We start from the raw sequence: 21,963 nt of genomic DNA, 5'->3' as shown, positions 1-21,963 counted from the left end.
TACTTGTTTAGTATGTACTAGTATTGGACTCCATCCCAGCAATACACACACAGGCAAGTGTTCACATACACAGATCAATATTCTATGTGGTATAACAATCCTGTCTATTAGTTCCAACAGAAATATTTTAGTTAACCAGGCTGAAACCGTGTAAAAATAAATTTCAGGACTGCTCTGACTGTTCTCGCAAACGACCTGCTGTCTAATGATGTCTCTTACAGTGCTGCTGTTAATGAGGGAATTATCTTCTTTTAAAGTGGAAAATGGCAACAAGAAGTCTTCCTTCCTTTCCTTCTTTGTCAGTTTCCTCTCTGGAAGAATGACTGGGCATGAAGAACACAGAATATCAAAGGGACTCTTAGGAAAGGCAGGAGGGTGATAGTTCATGGTTCAGGCTGGGGAGAATTTTCTTTGCAAAGGCCTCACATTGCCAGGTCTCACATTCCAGGCTACTTCATGTAGCCTGGAATTCTGGGAGAACCAGAAACAACTCACATGAATCAAGCAAATAAACACCTACAAATGAGCGTTGGGAAGTCAGAACATCTCACTAAAGTATTTTTTGCTACTCCTAATAATGACCAAATCCTAATCGTATAGATACAGACACCAAAGACCATTCTGAGGCAGAGAAAAGAAAGCCACAAATATATTCGTAAAATGTCATGTTGTTAAGCAAGGCCATTTTGTGTTTGATTTGTTCTTCTCATTTATTCTGGGCTCTCCCACATGCTTGGTTTTATTAGTTCCTTTAAAAAAATTGGAGACTGGTTTGTAAAGTATTTGTTCCTCTTATAGAGGATTTAATAAATAAGGTGTTTAGCAAGAGATTCTTACAAATACAAACAGGCAATTAAAGTAATTCTCAGTAGAATGTGGTAGTCCAGAGGCAGAAGGATAGGAGGATTGTGAGTTTCAGGCTAGTCTAGGTGACATAAAAAGACCTGCTCTCAAACAAACAAGCAAAACCAAGCAAATGAGCAAACCTGAACCTAAGGCAGGGCCAGGACAGTGGTGTTCTCCTTTGTCTGATGAGCCAGTGAAATGTAGACCCTCAAACACTCAGGGGCAGAAGCTGGAGAGGATGAGATCTAGGATCCAGACCAAAATTCTGCACTTGGAGTCACCATTTTGTATTTTGCATTTTTATGGTGGCATCATTTATACCTGACAATCCATCACTTATTCCCAATGTGGTCTCATTCTTGGTTTGGAAAGCCTTGAGAAATGAGTTTATTCAAACCTAAAGTCATAAATAACTAAGATGGGACTGCCAATCAATGCTATGAAAGTGATGGGACAGAAAACCTTTCTCAGGTTTTTTTTTTCTTTCTAAAGTGTAAAAAGGAAGGGAACTCTTACAAATTTTCACTTTGGGGTATACAGAGTAGAAATGGGGTATTAGTACACGATACACAGATGGCAAATATTTAGCATCTGAGTGAGTTTATGAAAAGCTTGCATGTAAGTTTATTGCTTGGGATAAATAGTTGTTAGGTTGATGCTAAGGCATTACCTGCATTCTTACTTTTTTAAATGAGGGGTGTTATTGCATTATTGCACCTTGATTCCTTTGAGGACTGTGTGTGTGTGTGTGTGTGTGTGTGTGTGTGTGTGTGTGTGTGCTCTTATTGGAGATAAGAGTATTAGAGATTTTCCTGCCTGGGTTAGCTTTGAAACATGATCTTCAGATCTCACCCTCCTGAGTAGTTAAGATTATAGGCATGAGCCACCACTCCAGGAAAGATACATTTTTAGTTAGCCCAATTGCATTGTAAGTTTTCCCCTATTTCTCCTAAAAGTGACCAGTGGTCTCACACTGCTACCTGTGGGAGGAGGGGCTGTAGTGGTTCATGGAGCCAACTAAGTCCAGTTCCTGAGAGCTAATTGGGAACATCTCTCCCCAGCTGTACAATTTATGATCACACTGGTAGCTTGAAATTGCTCATTCTGAGAGCATTTATACTTTAGAAACTGAGAAACTCTACAAATCAGGGTCTCTCCCAGCATCCTAGTTGGTGGGCATGGCAGCATGGAGTGAGCAGCTGTCCCTAAGGGGAAAGATAGGACCAACATGGATCCCACCATGCATGGCCCACCGGCTGGTCCAGCAGCTGCCCCAGTGTTTAAGAGCACAGCTGTTAGGCTGTAGTGCTGCCAGATGTGCCAGAAGAATGTATAAAAACCCATCTTTCATCTTCACAAGCATGCAATCAAACACAGCTACACTCCCAACACTTAGTTCTGTCTGCTCAGCTAGTCAAATTGAAAGGGAAATAGAAGCAACAAAACATGCTGTGTGCATGTCAGGATCTGGAAAACCCCATGCACACATGTCTAATGTCTAAAGGAAAAAAAATCCAAACCAAGAAATCCAAATTCCCACTCCATATGTTCCTAAGTGCACAGCCTCCAGGTGCCAACTCGGTATCTGCAGCTTGATGAAATTATGACCGGGATGGTAGTCCTTAGGATTATGTGGGAATGGCGTTTATGCTCATTTCTCCAGGCCTTTCTGAGAGTACTGGGTGCACAGAAACAGTGTTCTACCATTCTCTCCAGGAGCTGTTTTAGGTTTTGAGGGAGCCCATTTCCTCTGCTTACATTGACTTACCTTTACTCTCCGGGAGGCATGACAGCTGCTTGAGCACTAGGAGACAGAGAAGAGACTGGTATCAGAAGGGGTGTCATGTGTGCCACCGCAGGCCAGGCTTTTCACTCACAGCTGAAGAAATGTAGGCTTACCTTCAGCGGTGAGGTTAAACTCAGCGCTGACATTTCCATAACTGTTCTTGATGCAGCAGTAATAGAGGCCCTGGTCCTTCTGCCCGGCTTGAACAATGGCCAAGGACACACTGGAGTTGTCTCCTGCACTATAGGGGACACAGTAACATGTTCATGCTTCATCATCATTCTAGAGTTCTGATGCCTTGACGAGGAAGAAGCAAATGTCTCCCTGGCCTGGTGTTTCCAGCTTCCTAAGGGGCAAGATCTCCTCCACAGCTGGAGCATTTGACTGACTGCTTTCAGTAGAGCCAAGAAGTAGAGCTGTGAATTTGGGGAACTGTCAGAAACAGCTCTGCTCAGAATCTGCTGCATATTGTATGTGTAAGGGGGGTCTGATGGTGTTCAACTCAATCTAAACACAGATACAAAAAGGAACACAGGAGAGGAGCTCTTTCTAAACCTAAGAATTTATAACTTGGATTCTTCTTTTTGGTGATTTTTTTGAGATGGTGTCTTGCTATGTTGTCCAAGCTGCTCTGGAATTCGAAGGCTCAACATATTTTTCTACCTCAGCCTCCTGAGTGGCAGGGGCTACAGATATGTACCACTGCTCTTGGTTTTGGAGACCCTCTCCCCTTTTTATATGATATTGGGGATTGGACTCAAGGCTTTGCCTTGAACTTGAGCTAGGTCTTTTGCCTTTCTTGGTTTGATCCTCAGATAGGATGTGCACTAATTTTGCCCAGGAGTGACTTTGAAGTATATTCTTCTTACATCTATCTCTTAAGTAGCTAGAACCACAGACATCTGACAAGATGCATAGTTTGCTTTGGCAAGAAGGTCTCCCTAAGTTTGCCCTGACAAGCCTCAAAGCAAGATCCTTCTGTCACTGAATAAGTAAGAACACACACCTGAGGCACTGTGTCCTTCACAAGAGCTTTAAAATGATACACCCATCCCTCCATCCAATGACCTGATGGTACCAAGCTCCAGATTGTGATGTGAATATATAAATTAACAGTGGGAGTGGTTGGTGAAGATGATAATGTTGTTGTTGTTGTTGTTGATGATGATGATGATGACAGCTAATGTGCACTGAGCCCTTGGGAGGTATTAGGTATCTTGTTTAATTGTCTCAATTTGGCTATCAGAACAATCTAATGAGAGAACTCCAAGTGATATCCTCAAGTGGAGAAATGAGACAATTGAGAGAATTAAACAAATGATCTTGACCTCTTTATGTTGCCTCCCCTAGTACATTCTGATTCCTATCCTCAAGTTGAGGATATTACGATGATTAGAGCTGCAATCTTTACTCAAAATTCAAACAAAAAATTTACTTTGCAGCAAAAAGAAAGCCTTTCAATAATATTCTAGTGGTGTTCTACATAGTGAATTTTGCTTAAAAAGTACAGAGTGTATGTATACCTTTGGGTATACACTCATCTTGGTTTTGTCTCGTTTGAATATTTGATTTAAAAAAAAAGTGTTCATTACTTGTTGGTTTTTCAAGTCTCTAGAATGTACCCAAGGGTTTCAAGACTTCCTCCATTGGTGCGGCCTCCAAATATATCTAAAATGCAGGGTTAAAAGTGGATGTGAAGATGGCCGTGAGTTTGGCCTAGTGGTAGTATGCTTGCCTAGCATACACGAAGACCTGGCTTCGATTCCATAGTACCACATACATAGATAAGCCGGAAGTGGTGCTGAGGCTCAAGTGATAGAGTAGTAGCCTTAAGGAAAGCCCAAGGACAGTGCCCAAGCCCTGAGTTCAAGCCCCAGGACTGGTAAGAACAAACAAGCAAAAAAGTGGATGTGAAGATGAGTAGATCTGAAAAATGTAGTACCTATACACAGTGGAAATCTACACAGTCACTAGAAAGAATAATATATGTCATTGGTGCAATGGATTGACCTACAAGTCACGGTAAGTCATGTTAAGTGAGGCAAGTTGCGCTCAGAGACAAACAGTGCATGTTTCCTTTCATATGCAGAAGCTAGACCTACAATGCATTGAGGCATGATTAATTATTCAGGTCTCTAGGCATTCACACACAGTGAGACCAGAGGAGATACTCTTAAGAGAGAAATACAAAGGTGCAGTGCCTACGTGCCTCTGATCAGATAAAATAATATTTATTGAAATGAACTCCAGGACATGGCTTTTACTTTGTTGTTGTTTTTCTTTTCTTTTTGTCTTATTAGTTCATTTATCTGTCTTTAGGAGAGTAAGGGGCATAGAAATGGAAGGACAAAGTGTAGACACTGTTGAAAAGGACTAAACTTGTGAGGACAGGAAGGAAAAACTGGGAGAGAGTGTTTTGTCCAAACAAAAACACACTCTTTATCTGAGTTACATAACTATAATCTCTCTGTACATCTTTATAATAAAAATGTTTTAAATTTTAAAAAAAGTAAATATAAGTCCAGTTCTAAGATTTCCTGGCAGAGCAGTGAAATGCTACCAGAGGGAGGTGAGGTATCCTTCTCCAGAGATCCACAGACCAGCACAACATGTCTTGTCAAGGGGATTGTCAATATCCCTTGAAAGATATTGAAGTGGAAGAGCTGCCCCCTGAACACCTTCCATTAAGCCCACCAATTCTTCTCTTGGGCCAGAGACCTTCGTCTGTCTTAGTCCTTCTTTTCCCTGTAAGCCTTCTGGCAGGAAAGGCTGGAGAATCCGATGGGCCTGGATTCATTCTGTTGGTGAACTTCAGGATACTACCCTGTTCCTAGTGTGTGAAACTGACTGAAAAGAGCAAGATCATGGGTTAGATGGGTCATGAGGAGGACGGCATGTGATGCTCTACAAGAGGCTTAGTCTTGTGTGGGCAGCAGGGGTGTGGGTAGGCCGTCCCTATGAAAGAAACCACCCTTTTATGTCCCTGTGGGGATGCTATGTGCTGAGTACTGGGCAGATGGGAAAGGCCCAGTCCTTGTCCTTGTGGATTTCCCAGCCTGGGAGGAGATGGACAAACAGAAAATGGCAAAGAGACTGGGTAAAGTACCAGGTGATTCTATGCCTTCTGAACCAGTAGGGCAAAGCTCAGTTTCACATCCTGCTATCCTGCAAGAATTGAAACCTTTTTATTTTCTGGGGAGAACCTAGCAAGACAGAGAGAGAGCTGGACAGGGATACCTTGTAGCTGGGGAGAGAAGTATAAAAGAAGCCTATGCTAAGGTACAATCAAAGAGTACTGCCAAGAGGAAAAGGCTAGAGGAAGAGGGACAGATGCATGGTCCATCACCAGTGCTAAGGAGGGGGCCAGCAGGCAGGCGGGGGCAGGGGGAGTTGGCAGTGCCCCCATCACGCTCCCCACACTGGGCTGAGACATCCTCAACTTGTCCTTCCCATGGCCATTCAATGAGAGTCTGCCTTTCACAGCAGCCACTCAGCATTGGCTGGTTGTCCACAACATTGGTTGGTCATTCATCATCATCATCATCAGCAGCAGTAGTAGCAATGTAACCTGTGCTCTAAGGTCTTGCTCAGTTGTCAGCAAAACCATTCACTCGGGGAAAATGCCTTGTGGGTATATTCCTCTGGCTTCTGCTTCCTGGCTGAGATGTGAGCAGTTTGTACTGCTACTTGTCCCTTGCATGGGCATAGGGCTCTTCTGGTAGTCTGCTTGAACGTGGACTGTGAGCCAAAGCAAACCCTCTGTATAAGTTAGTTATTACGTTATTTCATTATAATGTAGGAAGCTATCAAACACTAGATAATGAGCTAGTTCACAGAGAAATATGTAAAAGAACATTCTCATTCGTAAACAAGGGTGAGAGAACTGATCCAGTATTTGAAAACCTATCTGAAGATCATAAATGATCCATCAATATACAAAGGAGTTATGACTCTAGACAGTCTCCAGTGTTATTGTGCACACAGCACGTGGGTTCAAGTAAGCTATTGCTTGGTGATGAAGTAAACATCGCTAAGGATGTAAAGGCCTTGAATGCTTTCTAATAACGCCTGCTCCCTAGAGCGAGGCTGGGTTTTGTGGATATGCCTCAAACACAAAAGGAACCTGAAAAATTCAAGTGCCAATTCTGAATTATGAGCAAGGCTGGTTAATAGAAGAACAGTGAAAATGCGGATTCATTGTTCTTGGCTGACAGCTTCAGAAAATATTTAAAATGGACAATTATTAGAACTTTTAAATAAAGCTCCAGGAACCCTCTGTGATTTAAAAATCCAACCACTGCAATAAAACCCCTTTTTAAAATTAATATATACTAAAAAAGAAATGAAAGGGAAAAAAATCAAACCATTCCTCCATTATAATTCTTTTCAAGCCTGTGTATATAGCAGGGAAATGGGTGACATTTTAGGCCAACTGGCTATTATATTATCAGGATTCATTTAGGTTTTTTTTTAGAGTGATGTTCATAGAAGTGGATCTATAGCTCATTGTTACATTTGGGAAATATTTGCTAGACACGTGTTCCAAGCAGATGTATTTGATAGAATTGCACAGAAAACTGGAAACTCTGTTTGTGACCAGATCAAGAGGATAAGAGTATCTGCCATGATTTGGGAGCCAAATTTGACCCTTTTTGGCAGAAATAAGCATCTGGAAGGTGTTTGGATGATGCTGATTTCCACAAAGAAGATTTGTTTCTAGGATGTGTTGGATGAATCTGAAGTTCAACAGTTTCTTTGGACCACACAAGAAGTGTTTTAGGGATCCATTAGGTTTATTCCATGTGTTCTAAACCATAATTCACATTCTTGTCCCTTCCCCAGTCTCCTCTAATATCCCAGAGACCCAGAAATAAACTGCTTTTCCTTTCTTCTATATAGTTGCCAATTATCTACCCTAGCTATTACTTTTCTGAAACCCCATGCATGCCTTCTTAGCTTTACTTGACCTTTGTCAGATTCATGGAAATTCAGGAACCAGAAAGTACTCCACAACAGGATTTATAGACCTATAGAAGACAGTCCTTTGTGACCACAAAGCCCCCGACTAGAATATTATTGGACATACCTCTCTGATGTGAAAAGTTCTGTGGCTTGCTAAGAACGCAGAATTCAAGGGTAGCAGAGCCAAAGTGAGAACCTTTCACTGGGTACCCTGTCCAGACTTCTGTATTGATTGATTTGTACTCTTTTTGGATGCTGTGGTTACAGAATATTTGCTTCAAATTGTCTTTTTACTTCCTGTAATGGATTATTTTCTGTTTACAATGACACTAAGAAATGAACAAGCAAACAGCTGTGAAAGGGACCAACAGCATGTAGCTCACCTTTTCTGGACTTGAGCTATTGACTTGGAGTCTTTTGTCCACCAGATAGTAGAATCTTCATGAATTTCTGCAAACTGGCAACTCAGCTTTACATTTCCAGAGTGGTCAGGGAACATCTCAGCTTGGATCTTTTTCAACAATATTGGAGCTAGAAATAGATTTGCAGGTCAGCATAGGCATAAAAAAGACTTTCTCATTTCATCTCATTTCGTTCTTAAAAAAATTCCAAGGGAGAGGAATAATAGTTTCACTTTGTGAGTAAGGCAACTGTCTACAAGAAAATGTGTCGGGTTTAAAATAAAATAGTAGGAAAATGAAGAAAATACTCAAGAGAAAACTCCCAATTTTCATTACTTAAAATTCCCTGGTTGAAGTCAGTAATGTTTCAAATGAGATAAGAACTTGAGATTTATTGGGTTGGGGGGAACAGTAGGGGAGTTTGAACTCAGAGGGGCTTGAATCTAGATGGTCTAGGTCAAAATCAAAGTTTGGGATTAGGGGAGAGAATAAAATCTTGATTATTCAGGTAACTGTGGTGACACCCCCTAAATAGAAAGGGCAAATGAGCAACAAGTTACTTGTTAAGTAATATTTACGTATCTTCCCCACTTGGTCACAATTGTCACTCATGAAGAGGGCCTCGTAGATTAGAGTGGTTCTGATGAACATCAATTTCATTTACAAAAGAAGGGTCTGCTTCACTGCAACAGGCATTTTCATGGAATGCAATAGTAATTCTCATGGGTTGAAATTCTCATGGGTTAGTCTGAGACCTGAGAATATTACTTCAAAAAAATTGTGATACTAGGGTTAAACTCAGAGCCTTGCTATGTGAGCCTTTTTTGTTTTTAGGTTACTTTTTTAGATAGGGTCTCATGTTTTTGTTTTGAGCTATGATTGAGCCTTCTGACCTCTGCATGCTAAACTTCTGGGATTATAAACATTAACTATCAATAGATTGCCTTATATATTTTGTCAGTGTGAGTGAGAGCTTGACCTGCAGCGCAAGTGTGTAATTGCACAGGGTAGCCTCTAGGTGGCAGCCTAGACATTAGAACAAGCCAAAGATGTGGGAAGTGGTCAGAACAAATTGGTAAGAAATGAAATTACTGGAAACATGATTGCAATTTATTACGATCTAGTTCCATAACCTCACATCATCTGTAACACAAAGTAATCATCACAAGTATTATATAATCCCCAGCTAGGCCAGATATATTAATAAGACAAGATTTGTTTACACAGTTGCTGCTCATTCCACTACAGTGGAAAAAAAAAAATCTGTGTAATGAATGAGCTTCCCACTTCTCTTTGGTCTCAGCAGACACTTAGACAACAGGATGCATATTTAAAGGCCAACTCTGCTGAGGAAGAGGCAGACAGTTGGATGAGTAACAAATCTCTCAACCAGAGAGTAGCTTCAATTATCCAATATGATAGAAGCCAAGTGCAATTTACCGAGACCAACTGAGGCTTGCAGGAAAACCTCATTTCTGTTCATTTGGCCCCGGTGCTCCTGCCAAGCTGAGACTGTTTAGGTCCATGCAGTCTCAGATGCTCCATCTAAGGCCTTGACCAAGGCCTACCTGCCATCTAGGCCATTTCCTTAAAGCCCCTTCCAGCACCTTGCGGTGTCAGTCTTCAAGGATGCATCTTGAGTGCTCTCCACAGCCCAGGTGGCGTTGGGGAGTTCTCCCCTGCCATGTTGGACTGGCCTGGTCCTGGTAAGTCTTTGGTTGTCTCTACCCTGAGGCGTCCAGCAGGGCCTTTTCGGGATATGGTCCTGTGCCCTAGGCACCTGCTTCCTACTGATGTGCCAGCTCTTCTCAGGAGGCTCTGCTCTCTGCCTTGGCAGTTCTCACTACTTGTGAAGGTTTCACTGAGCTCAGTTCCACTCTTACACAGCAGTGACTCTCTAAACCACCCTTTTGTCCGCTTCAATGATCATGGAGAAGAGTTCCAAACTAAATGCTTCCCCCTGAACTGAAACAGTTTTGAGATTTTTTTTCTAAGTACATTAGGTTTTGGGCAGGGACAGGAGAAGGAAACTGGGGAAAAGCAAAAGAAAGGGTGGCGTTGATCAGAGTGGTACTACATGACGTATGTTAATGCCTGCATAACATTTTTTTTGCCAGTCCCCTGGCTCAGGGGTAGTGTGCCAGACTTGAATGGAAAAGACAAGTGAGAGTTCCTAGAGTTTAAGCCCCAGGACTGCAAAAAAATAAGTAAGTGGTTGGGCACAGTGGCTCACACCTGTAATCCTAGCTACTCAGGAAACTGAGATCTGAGGATTGCAGTTCAAAGCCAGGTGGGACAGAAAAATCCATGTTGAGACTCTTTTTTTTTTGCTTGCCAGTCCTGGGCTTGATCTCAGGGCCTGAGCACTGTCCTCGGACTTTCTCAAGGCTAGAGCTCTACCACTTGAGCCTCAGCACCACTTCTGGCTTTTTTCTATGTATGCGGTATGGAGGAATTGAACCCGGGTCTTCGTGCATGCTAGGCTAGCACTCTACTACTAGGCCAAACTCCCGGCCCACATGTTGAGACTCTTATCTCTAATTAACCACTCAAAAACAAGAAGTGGCACTGTTGCTCAAAGAAGCTCAGGGACAGTGCCCAGGCCCTAAGTTCAAGCCCCACAACTGAAAAAAAAAAATGAGATAAAAGAAAATCTTAAACTGTGACGGACTTTGTCACTTATGCAGGTAGGATTATACAGGGCAAGAGCTGCCATGTGTGGCCTGCAATCCCAATTTAACAAGCCCTTCAGTAAGACCAAAGTTGACTCACACATGAGAACCGTGGGCCTGTTTGGCCATAGTTACGGCATCATTCTCACTTGGTGGATGCTCACCTGAATTGCAAAGGACTCAGCAGGACAAAAGAACCTCACACTGAGTCTTATAAACTCAAGCTTCAGTGACAGAAAGCAACAGGGCCTCACCTTTTCCTTCTCTTTTGCAAGGAGCCTTTCTGGGTTCTTTTTTCTCAGTGGTGCGTGATAATGATTTTTCAAGCTTAGGCATTTTTTTAGGAAGACCTGAGTTCTTTCTGACATTTTCCTTCTCTTCCAATCTCAACCGCAGGGCTGCCACCCTGGACAGAATTTTCTTCTTTACTCCCTCAGCTAGATGTCCACTTGTTGAAGTTTCTTGCTTCGTCTTGATCTCCTCTGACCTCACCACTGATGATTGGACCCCTGGTAATTTGCTAATCCGGGTAGCCACATGGGTAGACTTCTCCATTTCCTTCATTTTTTCCCCACTTCCCAGGCTGGAGCCCTTTTCACATGGGTCCTGTAGGACTTCAGGGGCTTTCTTGGACTCACATTCTCCTGAAATGAAAGCCGAGGTTATTGCAGGGGAGCCAGATGAACTTGGGGCTTTGGTTTCCCCAATTTGAAGCTCCTGTGTTTTCAGTTCCTCCATGCTATGACTTATTGAAAAGTGTGTGACGTTTCCTTGGGGAGATGAGCTGCAAGGCCATGGCGTAAGATCCCTGCAAGAGGGCACATGTTTCCCACACTCGGCCTCTGTAGTTCCCCTTCTCTCTGCATTGCAAAATACATGTTGATGGTTTCTGGGCTCAGAAAAGTCATCTGCAGATCCGCCATAAGTTTGGCCTGTGGGGAAGTGAGTTTTAGCCTGAACAGGTGCGTGAGTCATTACTGTAAGACAACTAGGAAGAGGTGAGGAAGGGGAAAGAAATTCAGTCTTATTCTTTTTGCTTTGCTCAGCTTCCTCTAAGCTTTTGTCATTGCCTTCTTGCACTTGGCCTATGCTGCCTCTCTGTGAAGAGCTTTTCAAACTCTCCTCAGAACCTGGGGCTTGCCAAATGGCTGGTTGTAGTTTTATTCTTGCTTCATTTTGCCTTGGTTTAGCCTCTTCTCTCTCCCTGCCTACTTGGTCTTGGCTGATTCTGTTTTCACTTGGAATGGTTTCCTTGTTGTTTTGGGAACACAGAACTTGCAGAAGGGCAGGTTGGACTTTCACACCCAGATTTCCATCAGTGGATGCACTCCCCTGCCCACTGGCCCCCACTGCCTTCTCAGTCCTGGGACACTCCATCTCACCTGTCTCATCAACAGGATCTACAGAGGATTCCCAGATGTTAGGAAAGGTCAGACACTGGTTAAAGAAAGTAGAATTCTCCATCCTGAGCTGCTTTTCCTCCTGCTTTTGACTCACATTGCTAGCATCTCCCTTCCCTTCAGTTTCTGAAGGTTGGGATAGGGAGTCTAGGACACGCAATTCCTTTATCTCCACGGGGTCCACAGATGACTCCAGGAACCTGGGTCTGCTCAAATCTTGGGACGAAAGACTACTCCAATATATCATGCTGGCTGGTGTGTCACCTTTGCCCATTTTCCCATTGTTAGGGAGGACTGGGGTCATTTCGGCACAAGGACTTGGAGCTCCTGCTGTTATCCCCCAGGGGGCTGCTTCTGCCACAGCGGCATCTGCTCTCAGAACATCAGACATGCCAATGTCCATGGAACGAGCTTCTGTCTCTTTTTGCTCAGGATCTGTCACTTGGCTTGATGGCCAAATTTCAGAGGCCGGAATCTCTAGGGTTATAATCTTCACCTTGTTAGCTGTTTCCCAATTTCCTAGCCCCATGGCTTGAGACTCCCCCAGGAAGATTTCAGAGAGAGATGGCGCATTGCTCAGTGTCTGGATGTTTTCTTCCATAGCTGCTTCTGCTACCATGGGGACCCTGGGTTCCAGGCCTGAGCCACACCCTGTCTCTTCCCTGGAATTTTCTGGGGAGAGTTCCGAGGGCACCACATTGTTTTCATTCTGTGAAGCAGATGATTGAGACAAACTTTCTTGGAAATCAGGTGCAGAAAGAGAAGTATGATAGAGAAGGATGTCTGGTTGGATTCTCTGCTTCCTTTCACTTCCTTTTTCTTGGAAATCCTCTTCAAAGCGCCTGTTGTCTGCTCCAAACCCCATCTGGCTCTCATCCAAAGACTGGTCATCAGTTTGAAGAGGGGGATTGCTACACAATTCCTCTCCCTCTAGACCAGAGACTTCTAGAACACTAGAGGTAAGGCACAGCAGTTCTTCTGTGGATTCAGTTGTAGAACTACTTAAAAGATGCCCTGACTCTCCACTGGAGGGAAACTGGTAGTGGTTTACATCTGGTGCCTCAGGTGAACCGTCCTCAGTACTGTCTATCTGGCTATCTTCTGGAACTGAAACAGTGTGGCATCTAGCAGGGTGGACCATGTGGGTAACGGCAGGAGAGGATATATTCTCAGTCTCCCTGGCCCCCTGCACACACTTAGAATTAGCAGTTCTTGCTGTTGGCTTCTCTCGTGGGACCTTCACCACTGAACCGTGCCTATCTGGTGTGTCCACGGTAAAGAGGGCACTGGTCCTGGGGGTCTCATTGCCTCCTTCTTTAAGGTGTAGGAAGGATTTGTTCTCAGAAGAGAAGGGAGGGATCTCTCCAAGCCCTTCTGAGAAACAGGGGTTCGACCCCTCCTGCATGGTGGAAGCCAAGATGCAGGGGCAGTCCTTCATCTTAGCTAGATTTGCCCCTGTGACACCCTCGCTGGGCTGCCGTGACATGTTCCAGGTGAAAGCACTGATCGAAACAGGGGCTGTGGCCAAGTTTCTATCCCTGCTCTTCTCACACGTGGACTGCGGACATTCAGAAGCTTGTGTGTGAGGAAGAACTGCCAGTATCTTGTCATCAGGAGGACATAAATCACATACTTTGCTTTGACCTTCTGGCTGCTCAAAGTCCATGGAGCAAATTTCTTGAGGCAAATATTTATCTACTGGTGCTCCAGCAGGAGGATCCATGGTATCATAACATGTTCCTTGGTCACCAGCTTCAAAACACTCCACCACACTTACGGCTTCTTTGCCCCTTGGCTCACAGCATGGATTTGCAGATTCGAGGGGCTTGTGGGAAACAGTAAACAGAGCCTTGGACTTATTGCAGGCATCACTGGCATACTGGGGGAGAGGTGCTGAGGATGCAGCTGGGTACATAGTTTCATCATTGGTTTCCGGGATGTTCGGCTCATGTCCTCGGTCTGTCCAGGACCTGCTAGGTGCACTGCCTTCTCTGTCTTGTTTTTCTGTCTGTTGTGGGTCTTGAGTACAGTTTTCCAACTCCAGGTATTGGGCCAGTGATGGCTCTTCCTTGTAAGTCCCTTCTGAGTTGGAGAAGAAATTCATTGTGGTCCCAGTGGATGGAGACTTCTCCTCAGGAGGATCTGAGGAAGGTGGCATCTGGCTGGAAGAACCTCTCTCTTGAATTTGCACCTAGAAAGGTGGAAAGTGGCGTTAATAGAGTTGCTCCTGGGACAGTCACAATAGGACAGTCCCAGAAGTGCTAATCCTCCATGACTGCCATAAGAATGGACAAGAACAGGAACAGAAATGACCAAAATAGGAACGTGAATCGCTGAATGCTCCCTAGTGAACTATAAACTCAATCACCAATGGTCCAGGAGACCCTTACTCAACATTAATTTAATGATTTATTGAATAATAGACAGAACTCAATGGAAATGTTGATCAAATAACTCACAGGAAGAGCTTCATGCATCTTTCTAGAAAGATGACTGCCACATGAAGTTTACAAGTGAAATACGCAGTACTTAACAAGGTAACAATAAAAAAAACTTTGTTGGTTAATAATGTTATTAGTAACAGAGAGGCTGGTTCTTTGAGCCTGCCTCTAATGAAATAATGAAGAAACAATGGAGCAACCATGATTTCATTTTCTCTACCCCAGAAACATCTTGAATGCCTCCCAGCCTTTAAAAAGGCAACCGTGTTCATGAAAAGTAGGGGATTCAGGATTGCATAGGTTGTGAGAAAAGACAGAAGAGAAAAACTAGGAAAAAAGGGAGAGAGGGAGGGAGAGAAGGAGAAAGGGAGAAAGAAAAGACAGAAGGAAGAAGGAAGGGGGAGGAAGGAAGAGAAAGAAAGAGAAAGAAAGAAAGAAAGAAAGAAAGAAAGAAAGAAAGAAAGAAAGAAAGAAAGAAAGAAAGAAAGGAAAGCAAGCAAGCAGGAAGGAATTAAGGAAGGAAGGAGAGATGTAAAGGAGGAAGGGACAGAGGAACAAAAGGAAGAGAAAGGACTCAGTCTGAAACGTGAACTCCTCAAGGTACTTAATGAATATTGTATGATCAGGGAAGCCCTCTTCTCTTTGACTACATTCTTGTCTTGCCTGTTGATCATTTCAAAACAAAATTGTGTCCTTCCAAGGAGAAAGAAAGAGGTGCTAATTCTTGCCAAGCCACTCCATTGCTGTCTCCAGGACTGCTGCTTTGGAGAGCCTGATTCCAACATGTAGGGGCAGAGGACTGGCCTTAGGAAGGGGAAAAGTAGAGTTCCCCCCATCATGTAACATGACAGAACTGACATACCCATGCGCACAGCGGCTCCGAAGTCCTGATTTTAGCCTTTCAGGCTACCCTGAAATCTATTTAACTCAGGTTTTGCTGAGTAAAATACTAACGAAACAATAAGAAGTCTAGTATAAACCTCCAAAGGCTTAGGGTCATCTATTGATTCAGTCAACACTGAGTGCCACCTATGTACTAGAAAGTGTTCTAGGGGAACACAATGTAATAGAGAAATCCATCAGGCCAACCATCTTCTGCAGTGTCTTCTTTCCAGTCTATGCTGTATTCCAGGTCTGTTACAGTGATAAGCACATAGTAGGTGCTTAGAATTTGTTGAAAGAATCAAGAATGAAACGCATAACCTCAGAGACAGTTCTTTCCCAAAGTCTCTCTGTAGATATACTATATTTGGAGGAGTTTGGATTCTCATCTGCTCCTAATTTGGAAAGCCCTATTTTATTTTTATTTCAATATAATTGATTGTTATTATTAAGGTGTCATACACAGGGACGACCATATGATAAGTCAGGTAATTAGTGCATTTCTTTTTAGACAATGTCACCCTTTCCTTTGCTTTCCATCAGTTCTCCCTCCCATCCCTGCCTCCAAGCTGCACAGTTCGTTTTCTACATGATTTCTACGTCAATACCATGACTGCATTTGTTCACCCTTCCTCCATTTCTGCACCCTTTCTTGTTTCCCCTAAAAGAATTTTAAAAAACCCCAAAACCTCAAAAGCAAAAACTAAATGTCACCACTACCACTAACAACAACGTCCATCTCCCGGAATTCATGTCAATAAATCGTATTTTAAATGTTCGGGGTATTTTAATGTTCTTTGGGTTCCTCCGTTAATATCCTTCTTTAGTCAGACTGTTTTTGTGTGTAAATGCCTAGAGTCCTGTATAAGTGTTCATGTCCAATTGTATTTTAGATTAACTTTCACATACGAGAGAAAACGTGCCATTTGTCTCTCTGAGCTTTGGCAGCCCTATTTAAAAGACACTTCTATGTTGGGAACTGGTGGCTCATATCTGTAATCCTAGATACTCAGGCTGCGATCTGAGGACTGCAGTTCAAAATCAGCCTTGGCAGACAAATCTGTAAGACTTTTATCTCTGTTTAACCAGCAAAAATCAGGAAGTGGAGATCAATTAGTAGAGTACCAACTTTGAGCAGAAAAAGCCAAGTGAAAGCATGAGGCCTTGATTTCAAGCCTCTGTACCAGAAAGAAAGGGTAGGGGAAGAGGGAGAAGGAGAAAGACTTTTAGCCAAAAGCACCCTGGTTCAAATTATAGTTTTAAAAAAAAAACAAAGCATGGCCAGGAGTTTGGCCTAGTGGTAGAGTGCTTGCCTAGCATGTACAGAGACCGCGTTCGTTTCCTTGGTACCACATACATAGAAAAAAGCTGGAAGTGGTGCTGAGGCTCAAGTGGTAGAGCTCTAACCTTGAGAAAGTCCAAGGACAGTGCGCAGGCCCTGAGCTCAAGCCCAGAACTGGCAAAAATAAGCCAGTTACTATCTTTCTAGATCCCCTTTTCTTCTTTACCATATTCAGATGGAAATGGGAAACAAGAAAGATAATTTCTAGCAAGTAAGAAACAAGGTGCCAAAGAATTCAGTAAAAAACGAAATATATACTATTTGTAAAATAGTCACAGGCAATCTTTGTCCCACAAAATGATTTACCTCCTGTACCTGAATACCATTACACACAGAGAGAATATTCTTCTAATTTAAAACCTTTAGGATTTTTTTTTAATGTTTATACTGGGATTTGAGAACCCCAGGCTGGTGCTTTACCACTTGAGCTCTGTCTCCACTTCTAGCTTGTCGCTGGTTCATTGGATTATGAGTCTTGGACTTGTCTGGTCAGGCTGGCTTTAAATCTTGATCTTTATATCTCAGCCTTCTGAGTTGCTATGATTATAGGTGTGAGTCACTGGCATCTGGCTAGATTTAAACCCAAATAAATATAATGAACTGTGGCACAAACTTGCCTAGTTACTAATCAAAGTGTGGGTAACTCTCTGCCTATGTACCTCAAACACCACACCCTCTCTTAGGCCTTCTGTATCCTGCCCAAATCACTACCACTCTTTAAAGGTCTAGCATCGCAGTGTCATTAATATTAATAGAAGACCTACCACTTAGAGAATTCTCTGCTGGCCCTTGGCAAATTTTTCCAAAGGACTCTGTTTAAAAAGCTGCAGTGTTTAAAAAATCATTATTGATTAGTCTATCAGCATAATCAAATGCTCCTGAAAAGAGACTAGCATCATAGGGCACCATGATTTACAAAACACTCATGCACCTGCTGAGATATATCCACTCCTTCCATTTCTTGTGTTTAAAATGAATTCCTATTTAAGACCCCAGGTAAATCCCCAGTATAATGGCATATGGTGACTCCTTGACCAGGCAAACTTGTTTGGCATTTGGCAAACATGTAGTATCTATGGAATACTACATGAGTATAGAAAGCTTCAGTGAGCACACAAAGATGACTGACTTTTGGAAATAAGTTTCAAGCAACAAGCTGTGTCATTGGTCCACTGTTGGCATGAAATCCCATTGATTGGATCACAACCAATGGGAAATCTTAACAGCTCAATCTCTATTCATCAAGGCTAACAGTGTCAGTCTTAAGAGCAGACTACAGGTGTCACTCAAAGGCCAGCTCTTAAGAGTGGGTAACCACAGACGCACCTGTCCAGTGAGTCAGAACTTACTTTGGAGAGTGGATCTCAGTTGAGTCACGATGGAAGAGCTCCATCAAAGGGCTGGGTTGCTGCTTGGCTGCTCTCGATCCAAGTGAGTGGAGAAGAGGGTTTGTTATGTAGGCAATTTGTTTTCATTCTGATGAAGAGAAGGGGTGTTTGGGGCTCCAGGGGGAAGCCCACCATTATGAGCAGTATATAGACTGTGGCTGGCAGCCTGAGCCTATGGCCCAGCCTAATCTACTGTGGCACATGTTTCCCAGGTAACTTCAACAGCTTCTCTGTCTTTTCCTCTAAGGTTAACCTACATATATGTCATCACTATCCTGCAGAGTGGGTGGTGTAATGCCTGGTACCCAGAAGGCATTCAGGGACATTAGTTTCTCATGTTCTCTGTAAAAAGAAAATGGTGGCTAAGGCAAAGAGGAACTAGAGCAATCCCAGTCCACAGAGCCGTGGGCTTTTGGGGGGCTTCCTCATTTGACCCAAGAAATAAATCTGAAAAAAAAAGATATTACTGCTCTTCTTTACTAATGAACCAAATACCCTGGCTCCTATCAAGAGACAAGACCACACAGCTGGTTACTTATAGAAAGTTTAACGTCAAGAATAGGAACTGTGATGGAAAAGTGATGTAAGGCAGAAGGAAGTGGATAGCCTCGCTGATGGAAAGTAACAGGAAGGGTGGACGGACCCTGAAGAGACTCAATCCTTCTTGGAGAAGGTGTGATAAGACCACCAGGTAGCAGAGCCAGTCACTGATTTAGCCAGACCAGAGCTGGTCTGTAATTGCTGGGTGACTGGTAGATAACCCTCCCAAGTACTGATGGGGACCAGATGGTCTCATCCAGTGACAGGCATACAGTAGAGTCTAGACACTGACAGGGGCACAGACTAAAGCCTTAGACTATGTGGACCAGGTGTGGTGGGCTGGGGCATGCAGAGGGAAAAACTGCTCTGTGCATGGCTGGCCTTAGCCATGTATGGACCACGCCGAGCTCATGGAAGGAATCCAGATGCTGCTATAGGCAGGAAGCTTTTAGGGTAGAGAAGCCATGTCCGGCAGTGCTCTACATACAGTGGACTGAAAAAACGCACTAGGCTGGGTTTGTAAGGCCACATATGCATTGTGTTCTGGACTCATGGATGGGCAGACTGTTCAAGGGAAAAATGGAATTCTGTCACCATGAGTGTGTGTCGAAAGATGGACTCGAAGCTGAGAACTGATACACGATGTTCAGGAGTTAGAAATCTCCCTGGGATCCTAGTAAACGTTAAGGTAAGGTCTAAAGTCACTTTTAGCTGGCTATAATGCTTCAACCCAGCTTCATTTTTTTTGTATTTCTCTTTGCTAGGTGAGTTCACTATTACTGAACCATCCCCTCACCCTTGAACCCAGATTTTCTAAACAGAGATGCTAGAATAAATCTTATCTACTGAGGGATCATAAACTCCTCCATAATGCAAACCTAGACCTTGAGAACTGAGAGACTGCTGTGAGAGCAAAATGATCCTCTGTCTACACAACAAGACTGTCTGTCCATCTATCTGCTTCTCCATGGGTCCTGAGGGCAGAGACTCTCCCTACTCAGGTCTGAGTCCCTAGAACCTAGCACACAGAAGGGCCTTGAATAGCTTTGCTGAATGAATAAACAGATGAATCAGTACAAGGAGAGGGAGCGTTAAACAAAATTGAGAAACTCTTCCAAACCTGGTTTTGAAGGCAGAACAAATTTTTGGTTAAAATTTAATGTTTTTATTGTAAGAAAGCGGTGAATAATTGTAGGAAAATATCCTATATAATTGAGAAGTTGAATATATAATTATTTATGAAGCTTGAAAGCTTACACCTTTCCCAAATGCCGTTTTCCAACTAAAATCCCATTCGCTCTACCCCTGACTCCACCCACAAACACGTGGTTTTTGGTTGTTGGCTTTGCTCCACACTCTGTCTCCTAAGTACATCCACCTTGGACAGGTATGCCCATGCTGTGATGGTCAGGGTTGTGCGGTCAGGGCCATCAAAGATCACAATGCTAATTGGAGTCACCAATGAGAGAAGATGGTAAGGGATAAGAACCGTCTTTTCAAATAGCTTGTAAGTCCAGTGAAACACACAAGTGTGCGTGAAGAAGATAAAGAACAGACTTTGACAAGTTGCTAATGGTAAAAATGGATGGTACTTTGCAAACAGCATGGTTCTGGGACAGAGTGTAAGTGACCACTGAGTTGTTTCATTCTTGTAACGACAGTCTTCCTGCAGTGCCCAAACCAGGGGCTGTGCCCTTAACATCTTTCCTATCAATTCTTAGAGAATTCCTGAACATGTCAGGGCATCTCAAGACATTCTGTACCGAGTAGAGAAGGAAGCTATGGCCATACCACTGGCTGACTAATTCCACATCCCTTTCTTGCTGGTGCCAAATATGAAGATTGGGCAGCTACACCCCCATCCAGCAGCCTGTGTTGCTAAAGCAGAAACACAAGGCTAACCAGCTATACAGGGACTTCCTGCAGAAGCATTGCTTTCCTATGTAAGGTACGACTGTGTTAGTCCATCTTCTGCTGCTATAACTAAACATTAAGTCCAGAAACATAAGCTTGTCTGGCCACATTTTTTGGAGTCTGGAAAGTCTAAAGGCCCAGGGCAGAGATCTGCTTGGCATCTGGGGGCAGAGATCTACTTGGCATCTGGAATGAGCCTTCCTGCTGTAACAGAAGATGGCAGAAGGCATCACATGGTAAGATGGAGTAAGTGTGGGAGTGCAGGCATCTCCTCCTCCTCCTCCTCCTCCTCCTCCTCCTCCTCCTCCAATAAAGCCATGACTATTGTGGGGGCATCCTTATGACTCCATCCAACCTTAAGTACTTCCAAATACCATTAACAAATTAGTCTGGGAAGGTTTCTAATGCATGGACTCTGGGAGGGGCCTGCTTAGACCATCGCCCCCGTTCCTCCCTTTCATCTGAAGCGATGGATGATGTTACAACTGTAATCTTCCAGTCCTGAACAACCCACACAGGAAAAAAAAAAAGCCACCTCAGCTATCTGTGGCTGGGACAAAAGACATTGGGGATTTGTTGGCTTTACTGAGCTGTTAGACTGACAAGGAAATCTTCTACCTCAGACTTCTTGTGACACACAAAGGTCCTTAGGTTTTAACCACTGAGAATTGATCATTCTGTTAACAGCATCAAAATCTCCAATGGCTATGAGAAAAGCCTGTTGCAGAGGGATGAAGACAGGGGCGGGTGAGGTTCACCCTGGAGCCTTCTGGAGGTGTTGGGCTGTTCTGGACAGGGATTAGAGAGAGGAACAATGTCACCAAGGGCAGGAGGTGTGGCTCCTGGGAAGGGATCTCCTGGCCTGGTGAGAATGCCAAGGGATCAAAAGGGCCTGGGGCAAGGTGAACTTGAAGTAGAGGCAGGGAGGGGGGATGGAGAAATATGAGAAGTTAGATCACCAAAGGACAGAATCCGTGGCTCAAAAGGCCAACTATACCACCCAGGGCCAGCAGAATCAAGGCACCTGGACTTCTGCTTTAGCTGGGCAATATTTTCAGAAACCAACATGTCCTACCCAGGGTGATGGCCTCTCCCCAACAACCTTTACTTTATTACTTAATTAGTTCATTCTTGACAATATTAATGAATGAGCCCAGGGCCTTCTGCTTATTTGGAAGGTGCTCTACCACTTAAACCATGTCTCCAGCTCTTTTTTGTTAGTTTTAGTTTTAGTTCTAACATATGGTCTGTCATTTTGTGCAGGGTTTGCCATAGACTTCTCACATGCCTGGGGTTACAGACATTTACCGCCACATCTTGTTTATTGAGATAAAAGTCTTACCATTTAGCTTGGTCTGGCATTGAACTTCAATCCTCCCAATTTCTGCC

General features: G+C 43.5%; 1 protein-coding gene across 1 annotated transcript in view; it reads right to left on the bottom strand.

Annotated features, from left to right (window-relative positions):
* The window catches only part of Alpk2 (alpha kinase 2), a 111,961-nt gene that overhangs the window by 23,873 nt on the left and 66,125 nt on the right, over positions 1 to 21,963 (bottom strand). The window contains exons 5-8 of the mRNA XM_090353026.1: positions 10,922 to 14,258; positions 7,978 to 8,125; positions 2,746 to 2,873; positions 2,615 to 2,650 (exon numbers count right to left, since the gene is read on the bottom strand). Coding sequence (XP_090209152.1) covers positions 2,615 to 2,650; positions 2,746 to 2,873; positions 7,978 to 8,125; positions 10,922 to 14,258 — 3,649 coding nt within the window. The remainder of the gene's footprint in view (positions 1 to 2,614; positions 2,651 to 2,745; positions 2,874 to 7,977; positions 8,126 to 10,921; positions 14,259 to 21,963) is intronic.

This window comes from Megascapheus bottae, chromosome 19 (assembly GCF_031878675.1).
Source record: "Megascapheus bottae isolate mThoBot1 chromosome 19, mThoBot2.hap1, whole genome shotgun sequence".
In the NCBI taxonomy this organism is placed as follows: Eukaryota; Metazoa; Chordata; class Mammalia; order Rodentia; family Geomyidae; genus Megascapheus; species Megascapheus bottae.
Note: the sequence above shows the minus strand (reverse complement) of the source record. Positions and strands in the feature narration are given on the sequence as shown.